Source organism: Rhipicephalus sanguineus, chromosome 1, assembly GCF_013339695.2.
Source record: "Rhipicephalus sanguineus isolate Rsan-2018 chromosome 1, BIME_Rsan_1.4, whole genome shotgun sequence".
Taxonomy (NCBI): domain Eukaryota; kingdom Metazoa; phylum Arthropoda; class Arachnida; order Ixodida; family Ixodidae; genus Rhipicephalus; species Rhipicephalus sanguineus.
Genome location: NC_051176.1, coordinates 337,991,928 through 338,012,574, shown reverse-complemented (window position 1 = coordinate 338,012,574; position 20,647 = coordinate 337,991,928). Strand labels below are relative to the sequence as shown.

At 48.1% G+C, this 20,647-nt stretch overlaps 1 protein-coding gene across 3 annotated transcripts in view; it reads left to right on the top strand.

Annotated features, from left to right (window-relative positions):
* The window catches only part of LOC119379591 (uncharacterized), a 184,632-nt gene that overhangs the window by 146,027 nt on the left and 17,958 nt on the right, over nucleotides 1-20,647 (top strand). For all 3 annotated transcript variants that reach the window (XM_049412028.1, XM_037648897.1, XM_049412027.1), the window contains one exon: nucleotides 9,168-9,251. In XM_049412028.1, the coding sequence (XP_049267985.1) occupies nucleotides 9,168-9,251 (84 nt within the window). The remainder of the gene's footprint in view (nucleotides 1-9,167; nucleotides 9,252-20,647) is intronic.

Genomic DNA, 20,647 nt, shown 5'->3' with positions numbered 1-20,647 from the left:
CGCGAGCTACCTGACGAAACAACTTAACGTTGAGAACATTTCCGTGCACTGTTGGACTGATTCAACCGTCGCGCTCAGTTGGATCAAGAGCTGCGCTCAGAGGTGGAAACCCTTCGTTTCCAATCGCGTTCAAGAAATTCAAACACTGACAGATCCAACAGCATGGAAACACTGCCCAGGCAAAGAGAACCCCGCAGATTTGCTGACCCGTGGGATATTGCCTTCTGAGCTGGTCGGACGCAAGGACTGGTGGACAGGCCCCGAGTGGCTAGAGAAAGTGGAACTAGACACTGCAGTCTCAGAGTCCGATCTCGGTACGAGCCGGCTTTGCATGGAAGAAGAGCGAGCGGTCCAAGTGTTTAGCTCTGTCGCAGTAACATGCCCGAAGCCACTGATTAATTTGGAAAATTATAGCTCCTTGACGAGAGTGCTCCGCGTAACAGCGTGGGTCAGGCGTTTCATTCACAACAGTCGATGTCGGTCGAAGTTGACGGGAGAGCTCACTGCTGAGGAAATAGCCGACGCGGAAAAGCTTTGGCAGAAAACCTGCCAATCAGAAACGTTCGGAAACGATGTTTGCGCACTGCGCGATTCTAGGCTTCTCGATCGGACATCACCAGTGATGGCATTAAATCCGTTCTTGGACAGTGATGGTATAATGAGAGTTGGTGGGCGGCTACAGTACAGTACAGAAGAAGAAGAAGCGAAGCATCCTGTGATATTGTCACCGTCTCATCCTTTCACGCGCCTGCTGATTTCCTGGGAGCACAAACGCCTACTGCATGCTGGAGTGCCGGACACGTTATCCTCTCTTCGAGAACGCTATTGGATCATTCGAGGAAGACAAACAATCAAATCGGTCATTCGACGTTGTCTTCCCTGTCAGAAGCAAAGCTGCCGTGCCGCAGAAGAGCCTACCGCCCCGCTTCCTGCCTGCAGAGTAACCCAAGCTGGCCCTTTCGAAACAACCGGTATCGACTTTGCGGGGCCAATATTCTACAAAGAAAGCGGGTCCGAACACAAAGCTTATATTGCTTTGTTCACTTGCGCGACGACAAGAGCCGTGCACCTCGAGCTTGTTAGAGACCTTTCATCAAAGTCATTTCTGATGGCGTTCAAGAGATTTGTATCGAGGAGAGGAATCTGCAAGGTTGTGCTATCCGACAACGCTCTGACATTTAAACGAGCTTCAAGGGACTTGAACCAAATGTTCCAAGCCATAAAGGGATGCGAGGTCCGTTCTTTCTTCAGTGGGCATAATATCAGTTGGAAATTCATTGTCGAGAGAGCGGCATGGTGGGGTGGCGTTTGGGAAAGAATGGTGAGAACCGTCAAGGCCACCCTTCGCCGAGTGCTCGGAAAAAGCTGCCTTGACTACGACAGCCTCTCAGTTCTAACGCAGGCAGAGGCTGTGGTTAATTCTCGTCCTTTGACCTTCATCTCTTCGGACGCGGGGGAGCTTATGCCCTTGACGCCTGCCCATTTCCTGGTCGGCCGCAAATTAACAAGCTTGCCTCCTCTGCGAGAGACCACGGGGTTGGAATCAACAGCAGGTACCCAGGGCCGAAGATGGAGGCAGCGTAGCGCCCTTGTCGATTCATTCTGGCGGCGTTGGAGACTCGAATATCTTCTGCAATTGCGTTCTGCGCATGTAACAAAACCAGGAACAGGAAGAAGCATCCATGAGGGAGACATAGTTCTGCTCGGGGAGGACAGAGCCCCTCGGCAGATGTGGAAGCTGTGCCGGGTTCTAAAAACCTTCCCGGGAAGAGACGGTCGAACACGCGCATGCCAAGTGCTTCTACCAAACAAGAGGGAGCTTCGACGACCGGTACAAGCCTTGTACCCGCTTGAGCTGAACGATTAGACAGCCAGCAAGGACAAAGACGGCCGAGAATGAGCGTGTGCTCATTGCGGGGGAGGATGTTAAGAATTCCGAAGGCCTCCGCGGACCCTCCCGCCGCAAAGACTGCGCGCGCGGCCCAAGCCGTCATTTTCAACAACGCGCTGTTGTATTTTTATTTTGTTTCTATCCGTGCTAGTTGAGCGTGACGTGCACAGTCGACGCTTTCCAGGAAAGAGCCATAACTCCTCGTCTGCCGACATCGAGGGTCTCAGACCGCGCCACCTCCACCGGCATGGCCTCGGCGGGGCGCCTTTGACGGCGGTGTTGACTGAGGAGGAGCAGTGCGTCGTTCCGCGAGTGTTGTGCTTGTGGGGGTGGTGTACTGTTACGTCGGGAGGAGGGGACGGACTGCGTGCCTGCAGCCTGCGTGTTTACCAGACGCTCAGAAGACCTACTAGAGAGCGGACGTGTGTCCGAACGTTGAATGTATCGTGCCTTTCTCTGCTTTGTATAAGAATACAAGTTTTCCATTTTACAACGTAATGTGAGTTTGTCTTCATTTAATGTCTCACACGCGCAGTGAGAAGTGACGTATACCTGGCGATAGCGATTAGAGTCAGCGAGGAAGTTTAGGGCGCGAGTAATCATCTACAGACCACATCGCTGTTGGGTGACGCTAGCGGTCATTCTTTCACCATTTTCAACATCAAATTAGAAATATAATTCCTTCTTTATGGGGTAAAAGCATGCTCGTTGCCGCAGATGTGACGAACGATCTTCTCATTTTCACCACAATCAGAAAATTTTTTCCGAGCGGTAGACAGTCACTTTAAGCTTCGCCTTTAAGAGTTGAGTTGAACGCGATAGCGATATCTGCACATACGTGCGTACACGCGCGCGTGTTCCACTCGCGTCCAGCTGCCCCCCCCCCCCCCTCACACACACACACACACGTACGCACACAAGCACGCACACACTGTTGAGGCAAACCATAACAGTGCCGTGCGCCTCTGTTCTCTGCGTTCGTACGCGTTGAGTTCACGCACTGCAAATTCGCACACACGTGCACTGACACTTTCAGCCACTGCAGTTCAAGTCATTGCGAATCGCTGAAGTTGTATGTCATTCCGTGACCTACCGGACGAAAGGTTTCTTGCGGCTTGTACAGGACTTTCATGAAAATCTACTACAGTGATCTAGTCACATGGTACTATATAATGGACTGCACGTTGGCATGGCACCTCTATTCGTAAATACTTACATTCTGTCATCCCTCTTACGTCGCATCATCTATTGAAGGCGGCGCATCATTGTAACGCTTCCAAGAGATGGTGTGACCACACCGCGCGCCCGTCTCTCTTGGAGGCGGCGGGAACAAGAGCAGAACGCGACAGTGTAAACAGGCCGTGTTCGTATCGCCTTCCCAATCGGTAGCCTGCATTCGCCTCTCGGTGAAGACCTAAACCATACCGCAAGTAAAGCCAAAGTACGGACGCTATCCGTCTCCTATGTTTATTTGCATCTACCTCGAGTTTTCTCTCACAGACAACGCTGATTTTTTCTCTCACAACCAAAGACGCCGCCACAGCCGAAACCAACACAGGAAATTCTGCGAAACGAGGTCTTTAACGCGCTCGCGTTAATACGTTCACGCAAAACACTAATCGGCTGTTTGTTTCAACAGCTCGGTGCTCTTGAGCGTCGCACGGATGCGCTAAACAGACGCGGGCACCCGCACAAGCGCACGCACGTCGCTATAAAATGTGGTTTGTGGAACATTCATGGGGAGTTTATAACCATGTGACTAGAAGCCCCGTGGGAAGTATATTAAGGTCATGCCGTTTATATACGCCGTCACTTAGCAACGGGAGCACAATGACGGCATATGCCGCGTACATTCCGCTGTGATTGAGTATATAATTCCGGCATTGGTGTTTTGGGAGCTGATAAGCTGATAAAACTCCCATATCGGCTAACACTGTACTGATATCTGTCGAGATAGCGCGCGCAGAAGCGCTCGCGACCGCGCCCTTTCGATCAAAGTTCGCAGCTGCTGCTCAAACGACACAGCCCACCAACTCCCTTGCACCTCTTCCTGTTCCTTCGCCCGTGGAAAGACAGGCGGGGCGTTTTGTCTCTGCTTGAGGAGCAATCGACGGCAGGCCTCGGACGCGGGATGATGTTATCGCATGCGACCTTCGTGCGACGGAAATGGCCGGCTCGTTTCATCTGTGCTTCGGTCGCGTTCTTCCCCAGCGCTCTCCCAATTACTCGCGCGTAGAACATACGGTGCGTATGGCGATGTTATCAATGTGGACCTTATGCGAAATATGACGGCGTCGGTGACTGTAAAAACCCCGCCGTGAGTATCCATATATTTGTTATCGCAATGAAAAATTACGCGAGAGGAGGCGACGCCTCCTCTCGGTTTTACTCTGTAGAGCAATAAGTGTTGCGCATAAATGTCAGTGCGCGCACACCGCATTTACGTCAAACGAGGCGCAGTTGCTGCGGCGTCACCGGTTGCCGACGGCGCAAGTCGGCGGTGAGGGGACGAACGATGGAGTTTGTACGCATTTGCGGCGCGCTGTGATGGTCCTACAAGTATCTCACTGCAGAACAAGCACGTGTCCCACTGATTGTGCTTCTGTGTCTGTAGGAGCACGATGACGGAGACAAGGGGATCACACTACTCAGCGCTAACTATGTACTCAGACTTATTGTAGAACATACACGCCTATATACTCATGAAAAACAAACACGTGATCCGAAAGGAAAAGACGAGAGTTAGTGATTGGCAATGAGGAAATCTAATTCGATATTATGCAACAGTTCTGATGGCCTCGCGACAAATCCTTCACCAAATTTGCTGATAAAAAACGCCTCTTCAATCTCTCGCTCCGTCTTTTCTTTTATTCTTGCGAGCACAGTTGCTTCTGTCAGCTTAGGCGCGCAGCCGCACTCTCTGCAATGCAGCGAAAGATTTGAACGCGGCGGTCCACGCAAAGAGGCCCTGTGGTCAAATAATCTATCATTTAAACAGCGCTCCGTCTGCCCGACATAGCAATTTCCATATGACAAAGGTATGTGAAATACCACTCTCTTGCCGCAGTTAACTAACTTTTCCCGATGCTTGATCTCGCACCCGTGGTTCTTCCGACTTTGTCTTTGCTACTTTTTGTCTACCACCGCACAAAGCTGGTCAAGCTTGTTGCCACCTGAAAACCACATTGCCCCCACCTTCTTTAGACTATGTGATACCCAGTGAAGGTACATAATGCATACAAAAGGAACCATGTTACTATCAGTACCACTTGCTTCCCTCTTCATTTTCTAGAAAAGGCTCTCTCCAAGGAAGGCCAAGTGGTGCTCAGGAAACCTTGAATCCCTTAGGCGCTCAACCTGTCTTGCGAAGCTTTCTCCCATAAGATGGGGACACGACTTCCTTAGTGACGCCCTCATGCAAGACACCGCTACGCCATCTTTCACAACCTTCGAGATCCCCGAATGGTAATATATCAAGGGCTTCGCGCTACGGGGAGCGTACACCCAACGTGCATGACTCGCAACAAAACTTAAACACAGGTCCGACAACTGTATGCGTCCATAACTCGGCACTTCACACGTGAACCTGCCCCCTAAATCCTTAAACACTTTCAAAACATTCACCCTCGCATCCACGTACCTATAGCCATCTACCAAAACCAGGTAATCATCAACATACCTAAACGTTTTAACCACAAGTTTCTAAAGCACAATCCAAGGCACGATCAACCGAGCTCAAAAAAATTTCGCTCAACACAGGTGCGACACACGACCCTATACAAATCCCGGACCATTGAGTGAAAACACCACCTTCCCAACCTATTATTGTAGACGCCAGATACACCAGTGTTTTTTGTGCTGCGTTTAGTCATCCTATTGTACCAACTCGCCCAGAAAGACACCCTTCTCAAGAGGATCACGAACTGCGGAAGCTGAACAGGAACAACGATGGGTGCAACGAGCCGAATACGTGCGGCCTATCTTTCATTACTGCTTTCGGAGTCTAACACCTGTCGAAAATTTATTGCAATATCGATTATATCTCTCCAGGTGACACTCCAGGAGCATTTTTGCAATCGCTGTCGGCGTCGCTGTCGCCGTGATGTTCCGCACGAAGTCCAAATCGATATCGCCAGCCGCCTCGTTTGTGCAATATGCGAGTGAAAGCGTGCGGGGGCTGCCGACGATGGCTGCTAAAGCATGGGATGTGCGCTGGCCGTCTTTCGTCGCGCGATAGGCGCATAGATGTAGAAGCCGGAGACGGGAGGAGGGAGCTGCGTTCTTACGGCAGGAATTGTGTATTTTGACACACCGGGTGTGGCCGCCCACGCCACCGCTTCTTTAGATGGGATCAGCAGACGGCTCCTATCTTTGTACGTGCTGTGCTCTCATCGCAATGTTGCCGTTGAAGCCACAGGCAGCACGAAGCTCACTTCACTCAAAGGAGCGGCCATGTTTCTTAAAGGAGTGAGCTGCTAGCCTTACTACGTGCAACATTAGAATTTCTTGCTATCGCCTTCATTGCTTCGACCTTTCGGAGGAAATGTGTCTTTTTGTCAGTGCTTTTTACAGCAGAGCTGTTATGCTCGAGGTTGGCCGTGTGTCGTAGATAGAAAATTATCGTCATCATGAATCTGCACGCGCTCTCCTCGTCCTTTTCTCCATTGTCTTCCTCTTCTGCTTCACTCCAAGAACACGGGCGAAGGTTTGTCTGCCATGGGATGCCATGACTCTGATGGGTGACAGAATGATTAAAGAGAGAAAGAAAGAGACAGAGAAAGAAAGTGAACAAAAGATAGAGAAAGGCAGAAACTCTTGACGAAAAAAATTTCTTGACGAGATTCGAACCCGCGTCCCCACGATCCGAAACCGAGCGTCTTAACCACTCGGCTATCCAGGAAAGCTACCAGAGCATCGCGTAGCCTTGTATGTATAGCCTAGCAAGAGGGTGGGAAAGGGAAGTGAGGATGAGGAGGAGAGAAAGGAGGCGGAAAACGACTATAGATATAGATAGAAAGCGATACAAAGAAAGAGAAAGAGAGAAATAGATAGAGAGAGAAGAAAGAGAGAAAAAGACAAAGACAGAGAAAGAAATAGACCTAGAGAAATAGATAAAAAGAAATAGACACAAAAAATAGAAAAAAAAGAGAGCAAGCATAGCCATGTATAGTATAGTCCAGCAAGAGGTGGGAAAGAGAGGTTTGAGGGTGCAAGCCTAGCCTAGCCAAGACCAGCTAGATGCCCACCAGCTCTGCTATGACCCAGCTTAACGCGACTGAGTGCAAGCTGTGCTAATTTTTTAACTCGATCGCGTTAGAGAGCTCGTGTCACAGAAATTCCGGTGTCGGCGTCGCTACCGACGCTTGTGAGCGAACAATCGTCCGTGAGCGAAAAATCGAGAAAGATGCTAATAAAATGAAATCTTCGGTCCCATTGAGGATCGAACCCGGGCCGATTGTGGAGGAAGCAGTTGTCCTACCACAAAGCCACGATGTTACTTGCAGCTGCTTCGGAAAAAAAAACTACATAAATGCCATGTAGTGGATGGAGTCTCCTTAACGCATTTTGTTCGGCAGGTGTCACGACGAAAATGGGGCCATTCGGCAATTTGTAGGCGCATTGGCGAGGCCATCAAACTACATATTTTGCGCGACGCCATGCTTCGAAAAAGGCCGGGATGGTGCAGCCATCGCCGCTAAAAACACACACAAACTTTCAAACAGCTGTAAAAATGGACAACTATGTCCATCTAGCGGAAAACATATCAAGCCAACGCCTGCTTTCTAGAGGAGGCGTTGATCAAGCAAACAGCAAACGCTAGATAATGTGCTGCCTTCTGTGAGGCATTGTGAGAAATATGTCTCGACTCTTGCACCGGGAAGTGCTTTAGATCGCGCGCACGCGCGTATGTGTGTCTGTGTGCGTGTGCGTGTGTGTGTGTGTGTAACAATACAGATTAATAAGTATGCACTTAGTGGTTGAAGTGCGCACTAGGGGCCTGATTTCGCTATCGCGTTCAACTCTTAAAGGCGAAGCTTAAGGGTCTTCTCATTTTTTCGTTGTGGAGCTATCCATCTTTTATTTTAAAATAATTATCGCTACTCATTTGTTACTAAATTAACAAAGTTTATCTTCTCTCAGTCGAATCGTACGTAACTGATATGTATTTACTACATGCCCTAGAAATTTCAATCGGGATCATTAGTTGCTATATACTCCTTATTATCTTTATAAACTTGTGAAATTGTCGAAACATGCCACCTTTTCTGTTGAAATTGTCCTTGCTTACGTATGTTGAATTTCGTGCATTTTATATAATTGCGTTTTCAATTCGCCTTCAAGTGTGCTTTATATTTAGTCGTATTTATTATTTTATAGTTATTGATTTCTGAGCTTCTCTTTAAGTGTAACTGCTATATCTGCTTAAACTATGTTACCTTCTATGTAGAAGGTAGCATGCTGTATAGAGGAGGGACCAATTCATTCTCCGGTTCTCAGACCTCCTCCTGTATATCATCGCACATTTTGTAACCACTTGTTCACATGTAGGGTGCGGGTTCGATTGCCGGCCACAGCGGCCTCATTTCATTGGGAGCGAAAACCGAAGAACACCCTAGTACTTAGATTTAGGTGCGCGTTAAAGAAACCGAGGTGGCCAAAATAAACCGGAGTCCACCTCTACATCATTTGTCATATTCATATCGTGGTTCTGGCAACGTATATGACAGTGGTTCTCAAATGGGCGTTCGCCGACCACAAGGGGGTGAGCGAAGCCCATTTTCGAAAAAAAAAACGTTTTTTTGAAGCACGCTATGTCCCGTGACAGCGACCCCTCATGACTTTTAGTATGCTTCCGTGCGAAGCAATTTTGCATTGCGACAGAGCTAACTTCTGATTCCCCTTTTCGATCAGATGGCTGTAAAGCTTTTGTTGCAGTTTTCTATGACATATGCAAGCAAGCATACTTTTTCTAGTCATACATACTTGAAAAACAAACATGGCTAAAACAGGTTGAATATGGCTGCAGACCGAAGAACTTATTGACAAGCTCTTGATATCGAGTTGGCGCGGCACTTTAGTTTGACCATTCATTGCCAGGGAAAAATAAAAGACACCTATTTTACGTTGCATGCTGCGTTAATTCGTGGCCCCTACCCCTCCTCCCCTTTCTCTGACTGCAAAGGGTCCCTCATCATTTCCACCGTCCCACAAGCGGTCCGCAAAAGATCCGTGGCTGAGAATCATTGGTGTATGATATGAATTTCAATCATTCCAGGTGAGCAGGAAATCCCGGGAAATCGACCAGTTTTGTACGCGGAGCCATCTTGTATAATATTGGGTGGATTTGGTACGCCTTATGGTAAGTGATACAATCCTTCCCTCCTTCACATGCAAGAATATAAAGGGAGGGTTGTTCTTTTGACAATACGTATGTTTTATAAAAATCGTACGCTAGTCAGGCTCCTGTCGTTTTCGCACACGAACTCTACGTTGAAGCGGATATACTTGGCAGAAGCTAAAGTGACATTGAAGTGACTAAGTAACAGATGCTGATAAGGATACGAAGAACTGTATTAAAACAATCCTGGGAAGCGGGAGAGTGTATTTGCACCCCAAGTTGACCCCAAGTTGTGACGTCACATATGACGTCATTAGTTAATGCGACCGGCTTCAACTGGCTATGTCATTTATTGTGACTATACGTCTTGTCAAGCGAATCTGTGGTCACGTGATAAAAAAAGGAAGGCGCGTTTTGTTGTCATCATGGTTCGCTTGCACGAGTTCAAGTTATCTTGTGATCGTCATCCACGCTTCCAGGCTGCGTGCCCTGGCGGATTAAAGAGCCCGGCGTAGGAAGCCCGCGTAATCGAAGTCACTCCACTGTGCCGCTCATGGACTTGGCATGTTTAGTTGCGTAGGTATGAGAGCAGCGAAAAGCTGTCGAGGGGAGTGCAAAGTGTGTTGTGTCACAGGTTGCGTGTAGGGAGCCTACCTGAACGGCCGGTCATGTAGGCTCCCTAGTTGTGTGGCGCTATTAACGCCAGGGCACGCGATAGCGTGCCGCACGGAACAGGTATGTTTACCCGAATTTGCTGCTACCGCTGTTAGCGCCATATGATTTACATCGAAGGAATCCACTGAAGTTACAGGTGTATAGCCCGAAGTCGTCCCGATGGCCATTCGGTTGAGCCTCGCGGCGTTACAGAGATAGCCGCTTCTCATTTTCTGAAGAAGTAACCATTGAGAAGTCGACTGTTAAATTTCATCTGCAACCTACAGAGCTCAAGTGGAAGCTATAAGGGCTCGTTTTTCTTTATTAGACACAATATTATTGAGAGCTGATCGTGCACTGTGAAGTGATCGTGAACTGAGAACTATTAGTGACGTCAAGAAACTTGTCTAGAACACCGGAATGGCACGCTCCAGCACTCTCTGGCGCCATGTTTACCGATAACTAGTTGACAGCCCACATTTAAGCATTTAACCTTACGGCTTTGCATGCGAGAATTTGGGCTCTTTCAAACCAGTTGTGATCAGAAAACGTCGTCAGTGCATTCCGGAGCGCGCCTTTTCGGTGTTGTATACAATTGTGCGTACAAGTGACCTGTACTGTACTACGTTACATACCCGCACGGCAACACACCCGACTTGCCAGTGAGACGAGCACTCGCTCTGGTCCCTGCCTAGCTGATCTAGTGGTTATGGCGCTCGGCTGGTGATCCGAAGGTCGCGGGACGGAATCCGCGGCGGTAGCATTTTCGATGGAGGCAAATATGTTTGAGACGCATGTGCTGAGATTTAGGTGAACGTTAAAGAACCCCAGGTGGTCGAAATTACCGCAGCCCTCCACTACGGCGTCCCTCATAATCTTATCTGCTCTTGGGGCTTTAAACCCGAACAGATATTACTCTTTGGTGGAGTTGCGACGCGGTATGAAGAGGTGTAAAATAAAACGTAGTACCGCAGAAAAATGTAGCAACCTAAAGGAAGAATCAGAATACCGTAAGTAAATTTGGACCGTAAGTAAATTTGGCCCGGGGCTCTTTCTAGGTGTTTCAGTTCTTGATCTGTCTTCACGTACCCACGACAGTTGTGTTCGCCACTCTCAAAGCCCAGGAGATGCGATCGTACGATTGCTTCATCGCTTAGCGATGACGAACTATCAATATCTACAATAATCAAGCCGCCAATGAACTACGCAGCGTGGATGACGACCAGAAGAATGTAAGATAACTTGAATTCGTGCACGCGACCCATGATGGCAACAAAACGCGCCTTCCGTTCGTTTTTTTTTACGGGACCTCAGAGTCTCTTGACAAGATGTAATCACAATAAGACATAGCCAGTTGAAGCCGATCGCTTTGACCAATGACGTCATATGTGACGTTGCAACTTGGGTCACGTGACCCCGAGCTGTTGAGGTGAAAATATACTCTCCCCTGGGAAGCGCTTCCCTTTAGGGCGACACCACGGGCAGCTCCCACGTGGGGACGGTTAGCCCCAACCTAACCGCCGCATCGCAGAGCAGGACATCCGAGCTAGCTGGGCCGATTCCTGCGCCTCGATGTTCTCTTCTTATGAATTGTGTACTCCCAGTTGATGGAGGTGTTCTGCACTGGCCGTCATGGGGCTACCGAGTAGAGCACTGCACGGGCCGTGATTCTCAGCCCCGGCCCGGCCCGGCCCGGGCCCGGAATTTGTTTAAGTTTACCCGCCCGAAGACGGCCCGTTGACTCAAAGCGAGACCCTGGCCCGGCCCGAACCCGAGAAAAAATTTCGCCTACCTGGCCCGGCCCGGCCCGACAGAGGCCCGAGCCAATAATCTAGGTGGTGCTGCCCAAACATGGAATTTACAGCAAGGTGTTTTAAGTGGCAAATATCTACACTTTCTTGGCACATGTTTCGCTAACAGTTATACTTTAACCTACGGTAATTTCTTGTAAAATGGGGCTCATGGTGGAAACAGTTGAGCGGGCATATTCGGTGCAATGAATGTTCGTTCGGCAGTGGTATGCTGTGCCTATTTTTCCTGTAAATGGAATGGGGATCATTAAGAGCGTTTTAGCAGATATTGCAGCCACGAAAGTGATTTGCAGCATGAGTTAGGTTTCGACAAAGCGCGCATTAAAAACAGAGGAGACATATAACACAACGCTCTCTTCACTTTGTGTTTATTGCGCTGTCTATTGAAATTTAATGCATACTCTAACGGCAAAGGCAACCGTGCCCTCTTCTGGATATGTAGCACCTGTCTTGAGCATAGTAGCACTTTGCCACAGCAAGAGAAATGGAGGATTGGATGGGATTGGAAAAACTTTATTAATGAGAAATGGAGGAAGAAATCTAAATTTATTACGTTGTTGCAATTGCACCATCCTAGATAAAAAAATTAGCGAACCGCGTTCACCACGTGTACTTTTAGAAATACGTATAAGCAGCCGAAAGGAAGAAGAAAAAGTATTTTTCATAGCATTCATTCATATATCTCACCACTGCTAGTATATACAGTCTACAAGGTTTTTGTGGCGTAGTTTGTAGCTTATTTATTCACATGTTGTTTATTTGTCATAGCATTCTTTTCATATATCACACCACTGCTAGTATATACAGTGTATAAGGTTTTTGTGGCATAGTTTGTAGTTTATTTATTCACATGTTATTATACAAAAATTCTAATTATCAAGAGATTCCGGCTTTAAAGGAGTGTTGACACGATTTTGAGGCACCCCAAAAGGGACATTATTCGTTTCCGCGATATGCACTATCAGCGTTCTCCAAACACCGGAGTCAGACAACGTATATAAAATATTTTACTTTGATTTTAAAGCTTTCGTCACCCAGCATCTGCAAGCCAGCCCCGCAGCAATTGACATTATTACGACGAGTCAAGAAAGTTCACTGAGTTTACGAAGTCTGGGTCCTGCACGCAGCCTAACTCGCAGAAATCACTGGATGACAATTCACTCATTGTTGTTTACGTGAACCACGTGCGACTGACACCAAATGACAGAGCTCCTGCTAGTATTTCGAGAGTTGCAGTCTTCCCGTGACGTGAGACGTGTTGACACGGCACTGCGAAGACGCCCCCTCGATACCGATACCAAAAGTGCTTTTTTCAAGGTAGCCGTGTTAAAAATATGTGCAATGCATTCCCAAGCACTACGACACCGTTTTTATGGTTCTTGACACCCGTGTTTGTATTTAGAGCAACAAGCCGAAAATATTTAAATTTCGTGCCAGTACTCCTTTAAGCACATCATTCGCTGTTGCATCACATATCCTGCCGCGCTAAAGTTTCTCGCACTGCTTGCGCTATCCACGTAGGCGCACATCTGCCGTGCAAATTGTAAAGGCGTTGGCAGTCGTTGTTCTTAATTTTCACCACTGGAGCAAATTTCGGACCTGTCCTCGGACCTCTACAGAATGAACATAGCTGTCCAACTCATCGCTTCATTTCTCTCATTCTCGAACGTCATGTCACTCTTCAATGTCACCTATAGAACTTCTCTTTGTGGGTTTCTCCTTGCAGTTTTCAGCAGTGTATATTATGCGTGGTTTGCACCGTGGTCCTTTTTTCTATATTATAATAGTGTATACCTTCCTAGCGATGTGGTACTGGTAGAAGGTGGACATTGGACTACGCGGGCAGGACTGGCAGGAAGTGGACGAAGCGATTTCGAAGTATTTTGGCGGTTCGTTCCAGTTTGGCAATAAAGGCGCTGTAAGCTTCTCGACGCTTACTCATTGGATGCCCATGGTTAGAGGTAAGAGGACATCACTCTGCGAGGAATTCGTAATTGTCTTTTTTAAACCCAGATATTCTGTCAAGCGAATACAATTTTTCCCCACGCCTTGTTTAATGGACCTGTGCTATTCCTGCACATTCTAACGGTGTTACGGCAATAGCATGTAGCTCTCACACTATATAGCGCAGGGGTCTCAAATACGCGGCCCGCCGACCTCTCGCTAGTGATCCGCGGCCCGCACGTCTTCGTCCCATTTTCTTTAATGTTCTTTTTAAATACGTTCTTAAGCCACAAAGGTATGACAGGGCTAAAGCATTTTTTCGTAAGGCACCCCTTGCGGCCACCATGTGTTGATACATAACCGTGAAACAAAACTACATTTCAGAATCGACATCCAGATTTTAGTCATTTTGGAGATAGGTATCGATATGTTGTTGCACTCGTACCGCCAAATACCCTTCAGAAATGACTCATATATGAAATATGGGAAAAGTCTTTTTTGAAATGGCAACGTTAGCTGACATTCAGTACAATCCATTCCCCCCGTCCCCCACTCCCCCTTCCGCCCACTTCCCTGCTCTTACCTTGGTCTCTGTCCTGGCCCATGCGGGAGTAAATTTTGTGACTGCGGCCCATTATCTAAAGGAAGCTTGAGACCCCTGACATAGCGGAATAAGTCGAAAGCTCAAAGGTTAAAAATGTGGGCAAACAAAGCAGGCTGTGCATGTCCATCTCGCTTCACATGACCACTGGGAGCCCTGACGGAGCCACGGAAAATAAATGTTTTCTATGGGGATTCTACGTAACGAGACTCCGGGCAGTGCTTTCGTTATAGTGGAGGGCTGGAACTTTCAAGAAGCTTTCTCGCTTTGGACCTTTGTGATCGCTGTTGCAATGATAAGTTTAGGTATAAATTTATTATACTACATCTATTACTGCGCTAACAGAATAACACTTGGGATATACAATAATAACGAATGCAAATAAAGCACAGAATAGCGTGATGTTAGCTATATAAACACCTGGTCTATTTACTTTTAGCTCGCCCATTTAAGATAAATCAAGTAGCCTCATGTGGAAGAAGCAAAAGAAGTTCATTACTTGTCTCTCATAAAACTTCTATAAATAGCTTGCCCCACATAAAAAAAACGTTTTTTCGAGATAAAATGTCAAACATATATGCCGGCACAACGCATGTGGGGCACGAGAAAAACGATTTTTTTGTTATCGGTAAATTACTCTTTTACAATTTCAAAATCACCACGCTCGGCGCGACAAGACTCTTGCTAAGCGAGAAAATGCGCAAAAAGAACATGCGAGTGGCGACGCCACCTTGAAATTCGCTCAGCAGACGCTGTGAGGTCTTAGATTCTGACGGCGTCTTCTAGGGCCTACGTTGTTCTTATCGGGAAAAATGATTGACCTCTGATAGAATTAACATACCAATCTTCAGGAAATTTCGTTGAGCCAATGTCTCCAAAATACGACAAATACAGTTTGAAATCCGTGACGTCACGCGCGTAGATTTCAGTGCGAGATTTAAAAATGTAACTTTGAACTTAATGTTCTCCTCTATTATTAAGCATATGACGGGGTGAAATGAATGACATTGGAGTTCTTATAGTACACTTGATCAGTCTAAACCCATTCATTGTTTCACTCTAGTGTCCCTTCAAGAATTGAGCAAAGTCTAAGCCCGGCCCGACCCGAGCTCGCCACCTCAAACCTAGGCCCGATCCTAAGCCCGGAGCTTCAGGCCCGAGTCCGGCCCGGGCCCGTCGTGAAAGCTACTTCACCCGGCCCGGCCCGGCCCCGCTTTTAGGGTAGGCCCGAGCCCTTGCAGCGCTCTACTACCTAGTACCCTTTTTGTGCCTTTCAGGATGAAGAGTCTCAACTTCTTTTTCTCAAAATTGTGCCGATTGTGCACGGATGCTACATAAATTATATCACTCATACGGTAGACCTGGGACATCCTGAGCAGATTATCTTCCTTCAAGCCTTCCATTCTGTTAGATATTCTGTTGATGAGCCTAATTACATTTTCTCGTTTTCGTGGTCATTCTAACCAACGTGAGGTTGCTGGGCACTTTGGATTCAGTAACCATGCCTAGTACACAGATAGAGTCGACTCTGGCAATGAGGCTTCCATCACGTGTAACTAGCTTGATAGCAAAGTCCGAGAGTGGCTTCCAACCTTTGGGATTTGGGCCTTTCTGATTGGCCAGTAAAGGAGGAGCTCGGATTAACTAGACGAGCATTCCAGTCCCGTGTTTTGCAGATATGACTCGACCGCATCCAATGTCGTCTGTAGGCCTGTTTCAAGCTTCCCTTTGCTTCCTTTGGTGCACCAGATGGTTATGTCGTTTGCATGAAGCGTGTGACTGATCCCCCCAACAGTACAAAGCTTTTGCGAGATACCCCTCATTGCTATGTTGAAGAGAAGTGGAGGTACCACCGCCCCTTGCGGCATGCCCTTAGGTACAAGCTCAAATGCCTCTGTCTTGAGGTCACGAAGCTTGAGCGTCGCCTTCCTCCCCTTGAGAAAGGAGCTTATAGCTACAAAAGGCAGCACCCAGATTGAGCACAGATATGGCATGCAGAATGTGAACGTGAGACACAATGTCAAAAGCCTTCTTCAGATCTAAACCCAGGATAGCCCTGACATATCTGGTTGCGTGATCAATGACTTGGTGTTTTATGAGCTTCATCGCATCCTGTGTGGACAAAGCTGGATGAAAGCCGATTATGTTGTATGGAAATAAATTATTCTTAACGTGTTCCGAAGAACGGGTCCGAAATACGGCCTTAAGCACTCAGGAAGGGAGCGAAACGAGCCGAAGATTTGCAAGGCCGGGGGCTTTCCTCGCTTCAGAATGAGGACAACCAGTGCTGACTTCCAGGTTTCTGGCTCCAATCTCCGTTCTCAGACGCGACTAATACCTTCCGTGAGGTGCTCAATGGAGTAATCGTCCAGGTTCTTTAGAGCTCTATTAGAGATCCCGTCCGGACATGGGGCAGACTTGCCATTTTGACTGTGCAGTACCGCCCTAACTCCATTAGTGCTGAACGGCTCGTCAAAAACTTGTTAATCAACTTGTTAATTATTGCTTGAGGGCAGTTGTCTGTGTGGGAATGCTGTACGCCATCGCGATTTAGACCATACCCATATTTTAGAAGTGAGAAAAGTTGGACGTAATTCGAGATATTCGTTATCAAATTTTAAAGCCGGCATCAAAACTGACCGCGCCCGGCGTGTAGGAAATGCGCCGCTCTGTTACATCAGGCCAGGACTACTCGTGTCAAAACCTCGGTCTCAGCGGCCGCATTTGGATGGATATTACATGAAAAACTTAATGACTCGTCCTTCACTACGGAGTAATAAATGAGACATTTCTTGCGCAGTTACCAGTAAACCTTCTTTACGAAAATTAAACATACATGCTCATATTTACTCCCGATAATTTAGCTCCCGCGGCAACCCTTAATTCAGTGCTCTCAGAGAGCAACTAACTGCACAAAAGAGGGAATTTACTGCGTGGATGACAGCAGCACCAGTACTCGTAGGCACTATAGTGCACCTTCGTAACACACCCAGTGCGTTCTTTGTATAAGCTAGTCAGAATACTAAGGCGAAAGCCTTAGATGCCTCATCAAACTCGAAAATTGACCGTCAGCGTCGGCGTCCCACGGCGTCGGGGAGAACACAAGAGATGCAAAAAATCATCATCACGTAATGACATTACAGAGCGCCAAAATTTGTGATGTCATTATCACGTCGCAAATCAAGACGTCACTCTGACGTCATTGTGACGTAACGTCACATGATGACGTCATCACATGGCATTTAACCGTGGTCAAAGGTGGGCCGATTACGAAGGCAGTGCAACACGTGAGGGGCCTCCGATCCTGGAGGCAGGGAAACCACGTTAGGTGCAGAAGCTTTCGGAGGGTCGAAGAGATGAGACATCGACTGAGATGAAAAAGAAGATGGCTTTCGCCTTAGAGTCGTAACAGGTGAATAGATAAGGGACCCAGTGAGCTTTATTAATTATTTGTACATACTTGTAAGCATGCCGAGCCGGACGATGTTAACTTTTGATTTGATCATGATGTTAGAAGCAAGCATCTATATGCAAATCGCATCACAAAATAAATAAACACTATAGATTCCAAGAAAGCAGCCTGTTTTCTTTAATATTACACATGTTTTATGTAAGGACCATGGGCGTCGGCAGGGGAATGCAATAAAGGCACTTGCCCCCCCCCCTCCTCTGCCCTCGCCTTTTCGGTGAAAAATCCTGCCGACGCCCACTGTAAGGGCCCAAACAAATCATGACTAACGAAACAAATAAAATTCTATATTAGGCATATTTATTGCAAGCTTGTTAAAAGAACATCAAACCACCGCTATTACCTTTTAGGACACGTAATGAAATAGCTCCCCAAAAATATCATTAAAAAAGCAAATCCACCATACTGCAAAAATAAGAAGCACCTTGGTCCGCGGGTTTCTCGGTGCACCGAGTTAATCTCATATATACTGAAGCGTGTGCACCACCACAAGGAAGATAACGCTGTCGTTTTTTATTGCGACCAGGGCCGCCAAGTTAACGTTGCTGTATTGTCTTGGCAAAAAACTAGAACATCTAAAATACTGTCTGCATGGAACTTTGGTGCGGCGAGCAGCTCCAATGTCGGAGCGCCCTGATAAGTGCTGTACCAGCCCGGTGCGAAGCAATGCAAGTCTGTATTTCTTTTTGACATTACATATATCGGCAGCGCTTCCGACGAAATCGTATCTCCTATGCTAGAGTGAATGTAAAGAGACGTATAATTGAATTTCTTCCCAATTTCCCAACAGAAATACCACGTTGAAGGCAATACGACACGGGAAACAGAGGGACCAAGCTCCCGCCAAAGCATGTGTGAACCGCGCACCGGCTGCAAGAAAAAGGCGCAGCAGCACCACTGACGGCGGCTGCTCGCATTTGTTTCAGCTGTCCCAATGCCCCAGGTCTTTGGCTCGCCACTAGGATATTATTCTAGTACAGTGCATTTAAGGCATTCGCGCAGCGGAGGAAGAAGCTTTAGAAAGCAGCTTTTAAGCGACAGTTCGCACGTTTTGCATTGCCGGTCTAACCGAGTGAACAATCTATTGATGCAAAAGACGGTGAAACAGAGCGAACGCTCAGCGCAGTGGAGATGATGCCCAGTGATAGCAAAGAGAGCGAGAGGAGGAAAGCAGTGTGAGGTAATCAGGAAGCAAAAACAGGAAAGCGGAGGAAACAAAAACACTGCCATATCCACGAAGTGAATGATGTTAGAGGAGCTTGCTAGGAGATGATCGGGTAACCCGCGAATTCACCGTGCACATTCCTCTGCCATCATATATAGACGTGAGAACGTTGTTATATATACATTAGCCCTCATCGCTTCGGCCTCCCGGGCTCTCACCGCAGGGTCTTGGCGGCGAGCCCGAGCTGCTGCTGCGTTGCGGGCCCGTCGCGCTGCTGCCTTGGCTGGGGTGTTTATGCTGCGGAGCGGCAACGAAGAGTGTTTACTGAGTGAGCTCCCAGCGAAGAGAAAAGAAGCGCGCCAAACGCGAGCGCCGAACGAGAGGCGCGGCCCCCTGTTCACTGAGTGAGCTCCCGGCGAAGAGTAAGGAAGCGCACCAAACGCGAGCGCCAAACAAGAGACCCGGCCCTCTAGCGGTCACCTATCTAACTAGCGCATGCGCCGAGCGTGGTGTGCACCGCCTTGAGCGGCGGCGCGCCAACTAGTGAGCATTATTGAAATCATCGGAGAGTGTACACGCCGCCGACGGACGGGGCGCGAGCATAAGGAGTAAGCTCCTGAAATAGCATCCGAGGACATCAATCGGGACATGAGCGGAGGTCTGACTGCGGTGTTGCGACTGGGGGACAGGGTACGTGTACGCCGAAGCCACCAGAAAGGGTTGCGAGACCTGAGAGCGTAGGGCCCGACATTCAGGACGCTTGTGCTTCAAACACAATTTACAAACATGTACAGTCAGTTAGATGATTACAGAGACATATTCAAATCTCGACTGACGACTACGCCAAGCCTACTCCCCGGCTCTTCCAAGACTGGCCTCCTCCTCAATTGGTGGTGGCCGATTGCAAGAGGGTAAGCAGGTCCGTAGTTCAGGTACGGCCCAGTCTAATCGGCGCCGGGGCAGCACGTGGGACACCCCGCTGATCACGCACTGGCCTCGTGGTCTATGCTCCTCTTTTTTTTCCTTCAAAACGCGCTGCCCTCCACGGAGATCCCAACGCCGGGAAAACCAGTCAGGCAACGGCCACGTCGCATCGGCAGGTGCATGGGAGAGCGCGTTCGGCGTGGTTCATGCGCAGGCACAGCTGCTGCTGATGGCGCATGCTCACCTGTGCAGGACGTTCCCCTACCTTTTCGTGGAATGCTGGTCCGATCACAACAGCCCGTCCACCACCGGGAAAAGGACTCGCAAAGGAGCAGCCCAACGATTCACCATAAAAAGACCTAGCAGCGCAGCATGGCTGGATCGCCTCTGGCTCAATTTCTCTCCGTGGCCAGAGGGACCAGCAGGTCCGTAAAAAGTGGTACTCTCGGGCGAAAGGGTCTCCGCCGTTCGAAGGCTCGGAACTGACATTAGCGATCAAATCCGCACAGTACCCGAGCAGCGACCAGGCGAGCACACAACCTTCCCCAGATATGCCAGGTTATCGAACTCTCATCTCAAATTTTATAACCTGAACCCGTTATAGGCAGAAAAGCAGCCACATGAGAGCGTTGACAGAACGGCCCCAAGCAAAACACTACGGTAGAGCACCTAACGCTTTGAAGACTTTTGCCTTGATCCAATCTCATCAAAGGCTTAAACCACCTAGCTTTATTGCGTTAGCAATTATATGGACAGTCTCGGTTGGTTTTTGCCGTCGCCGTCGCCGCCGTCATGCACGGTGTATGTATAAGTATGTGTATATATATAAAAGTCCCAAAGAAAAATAAT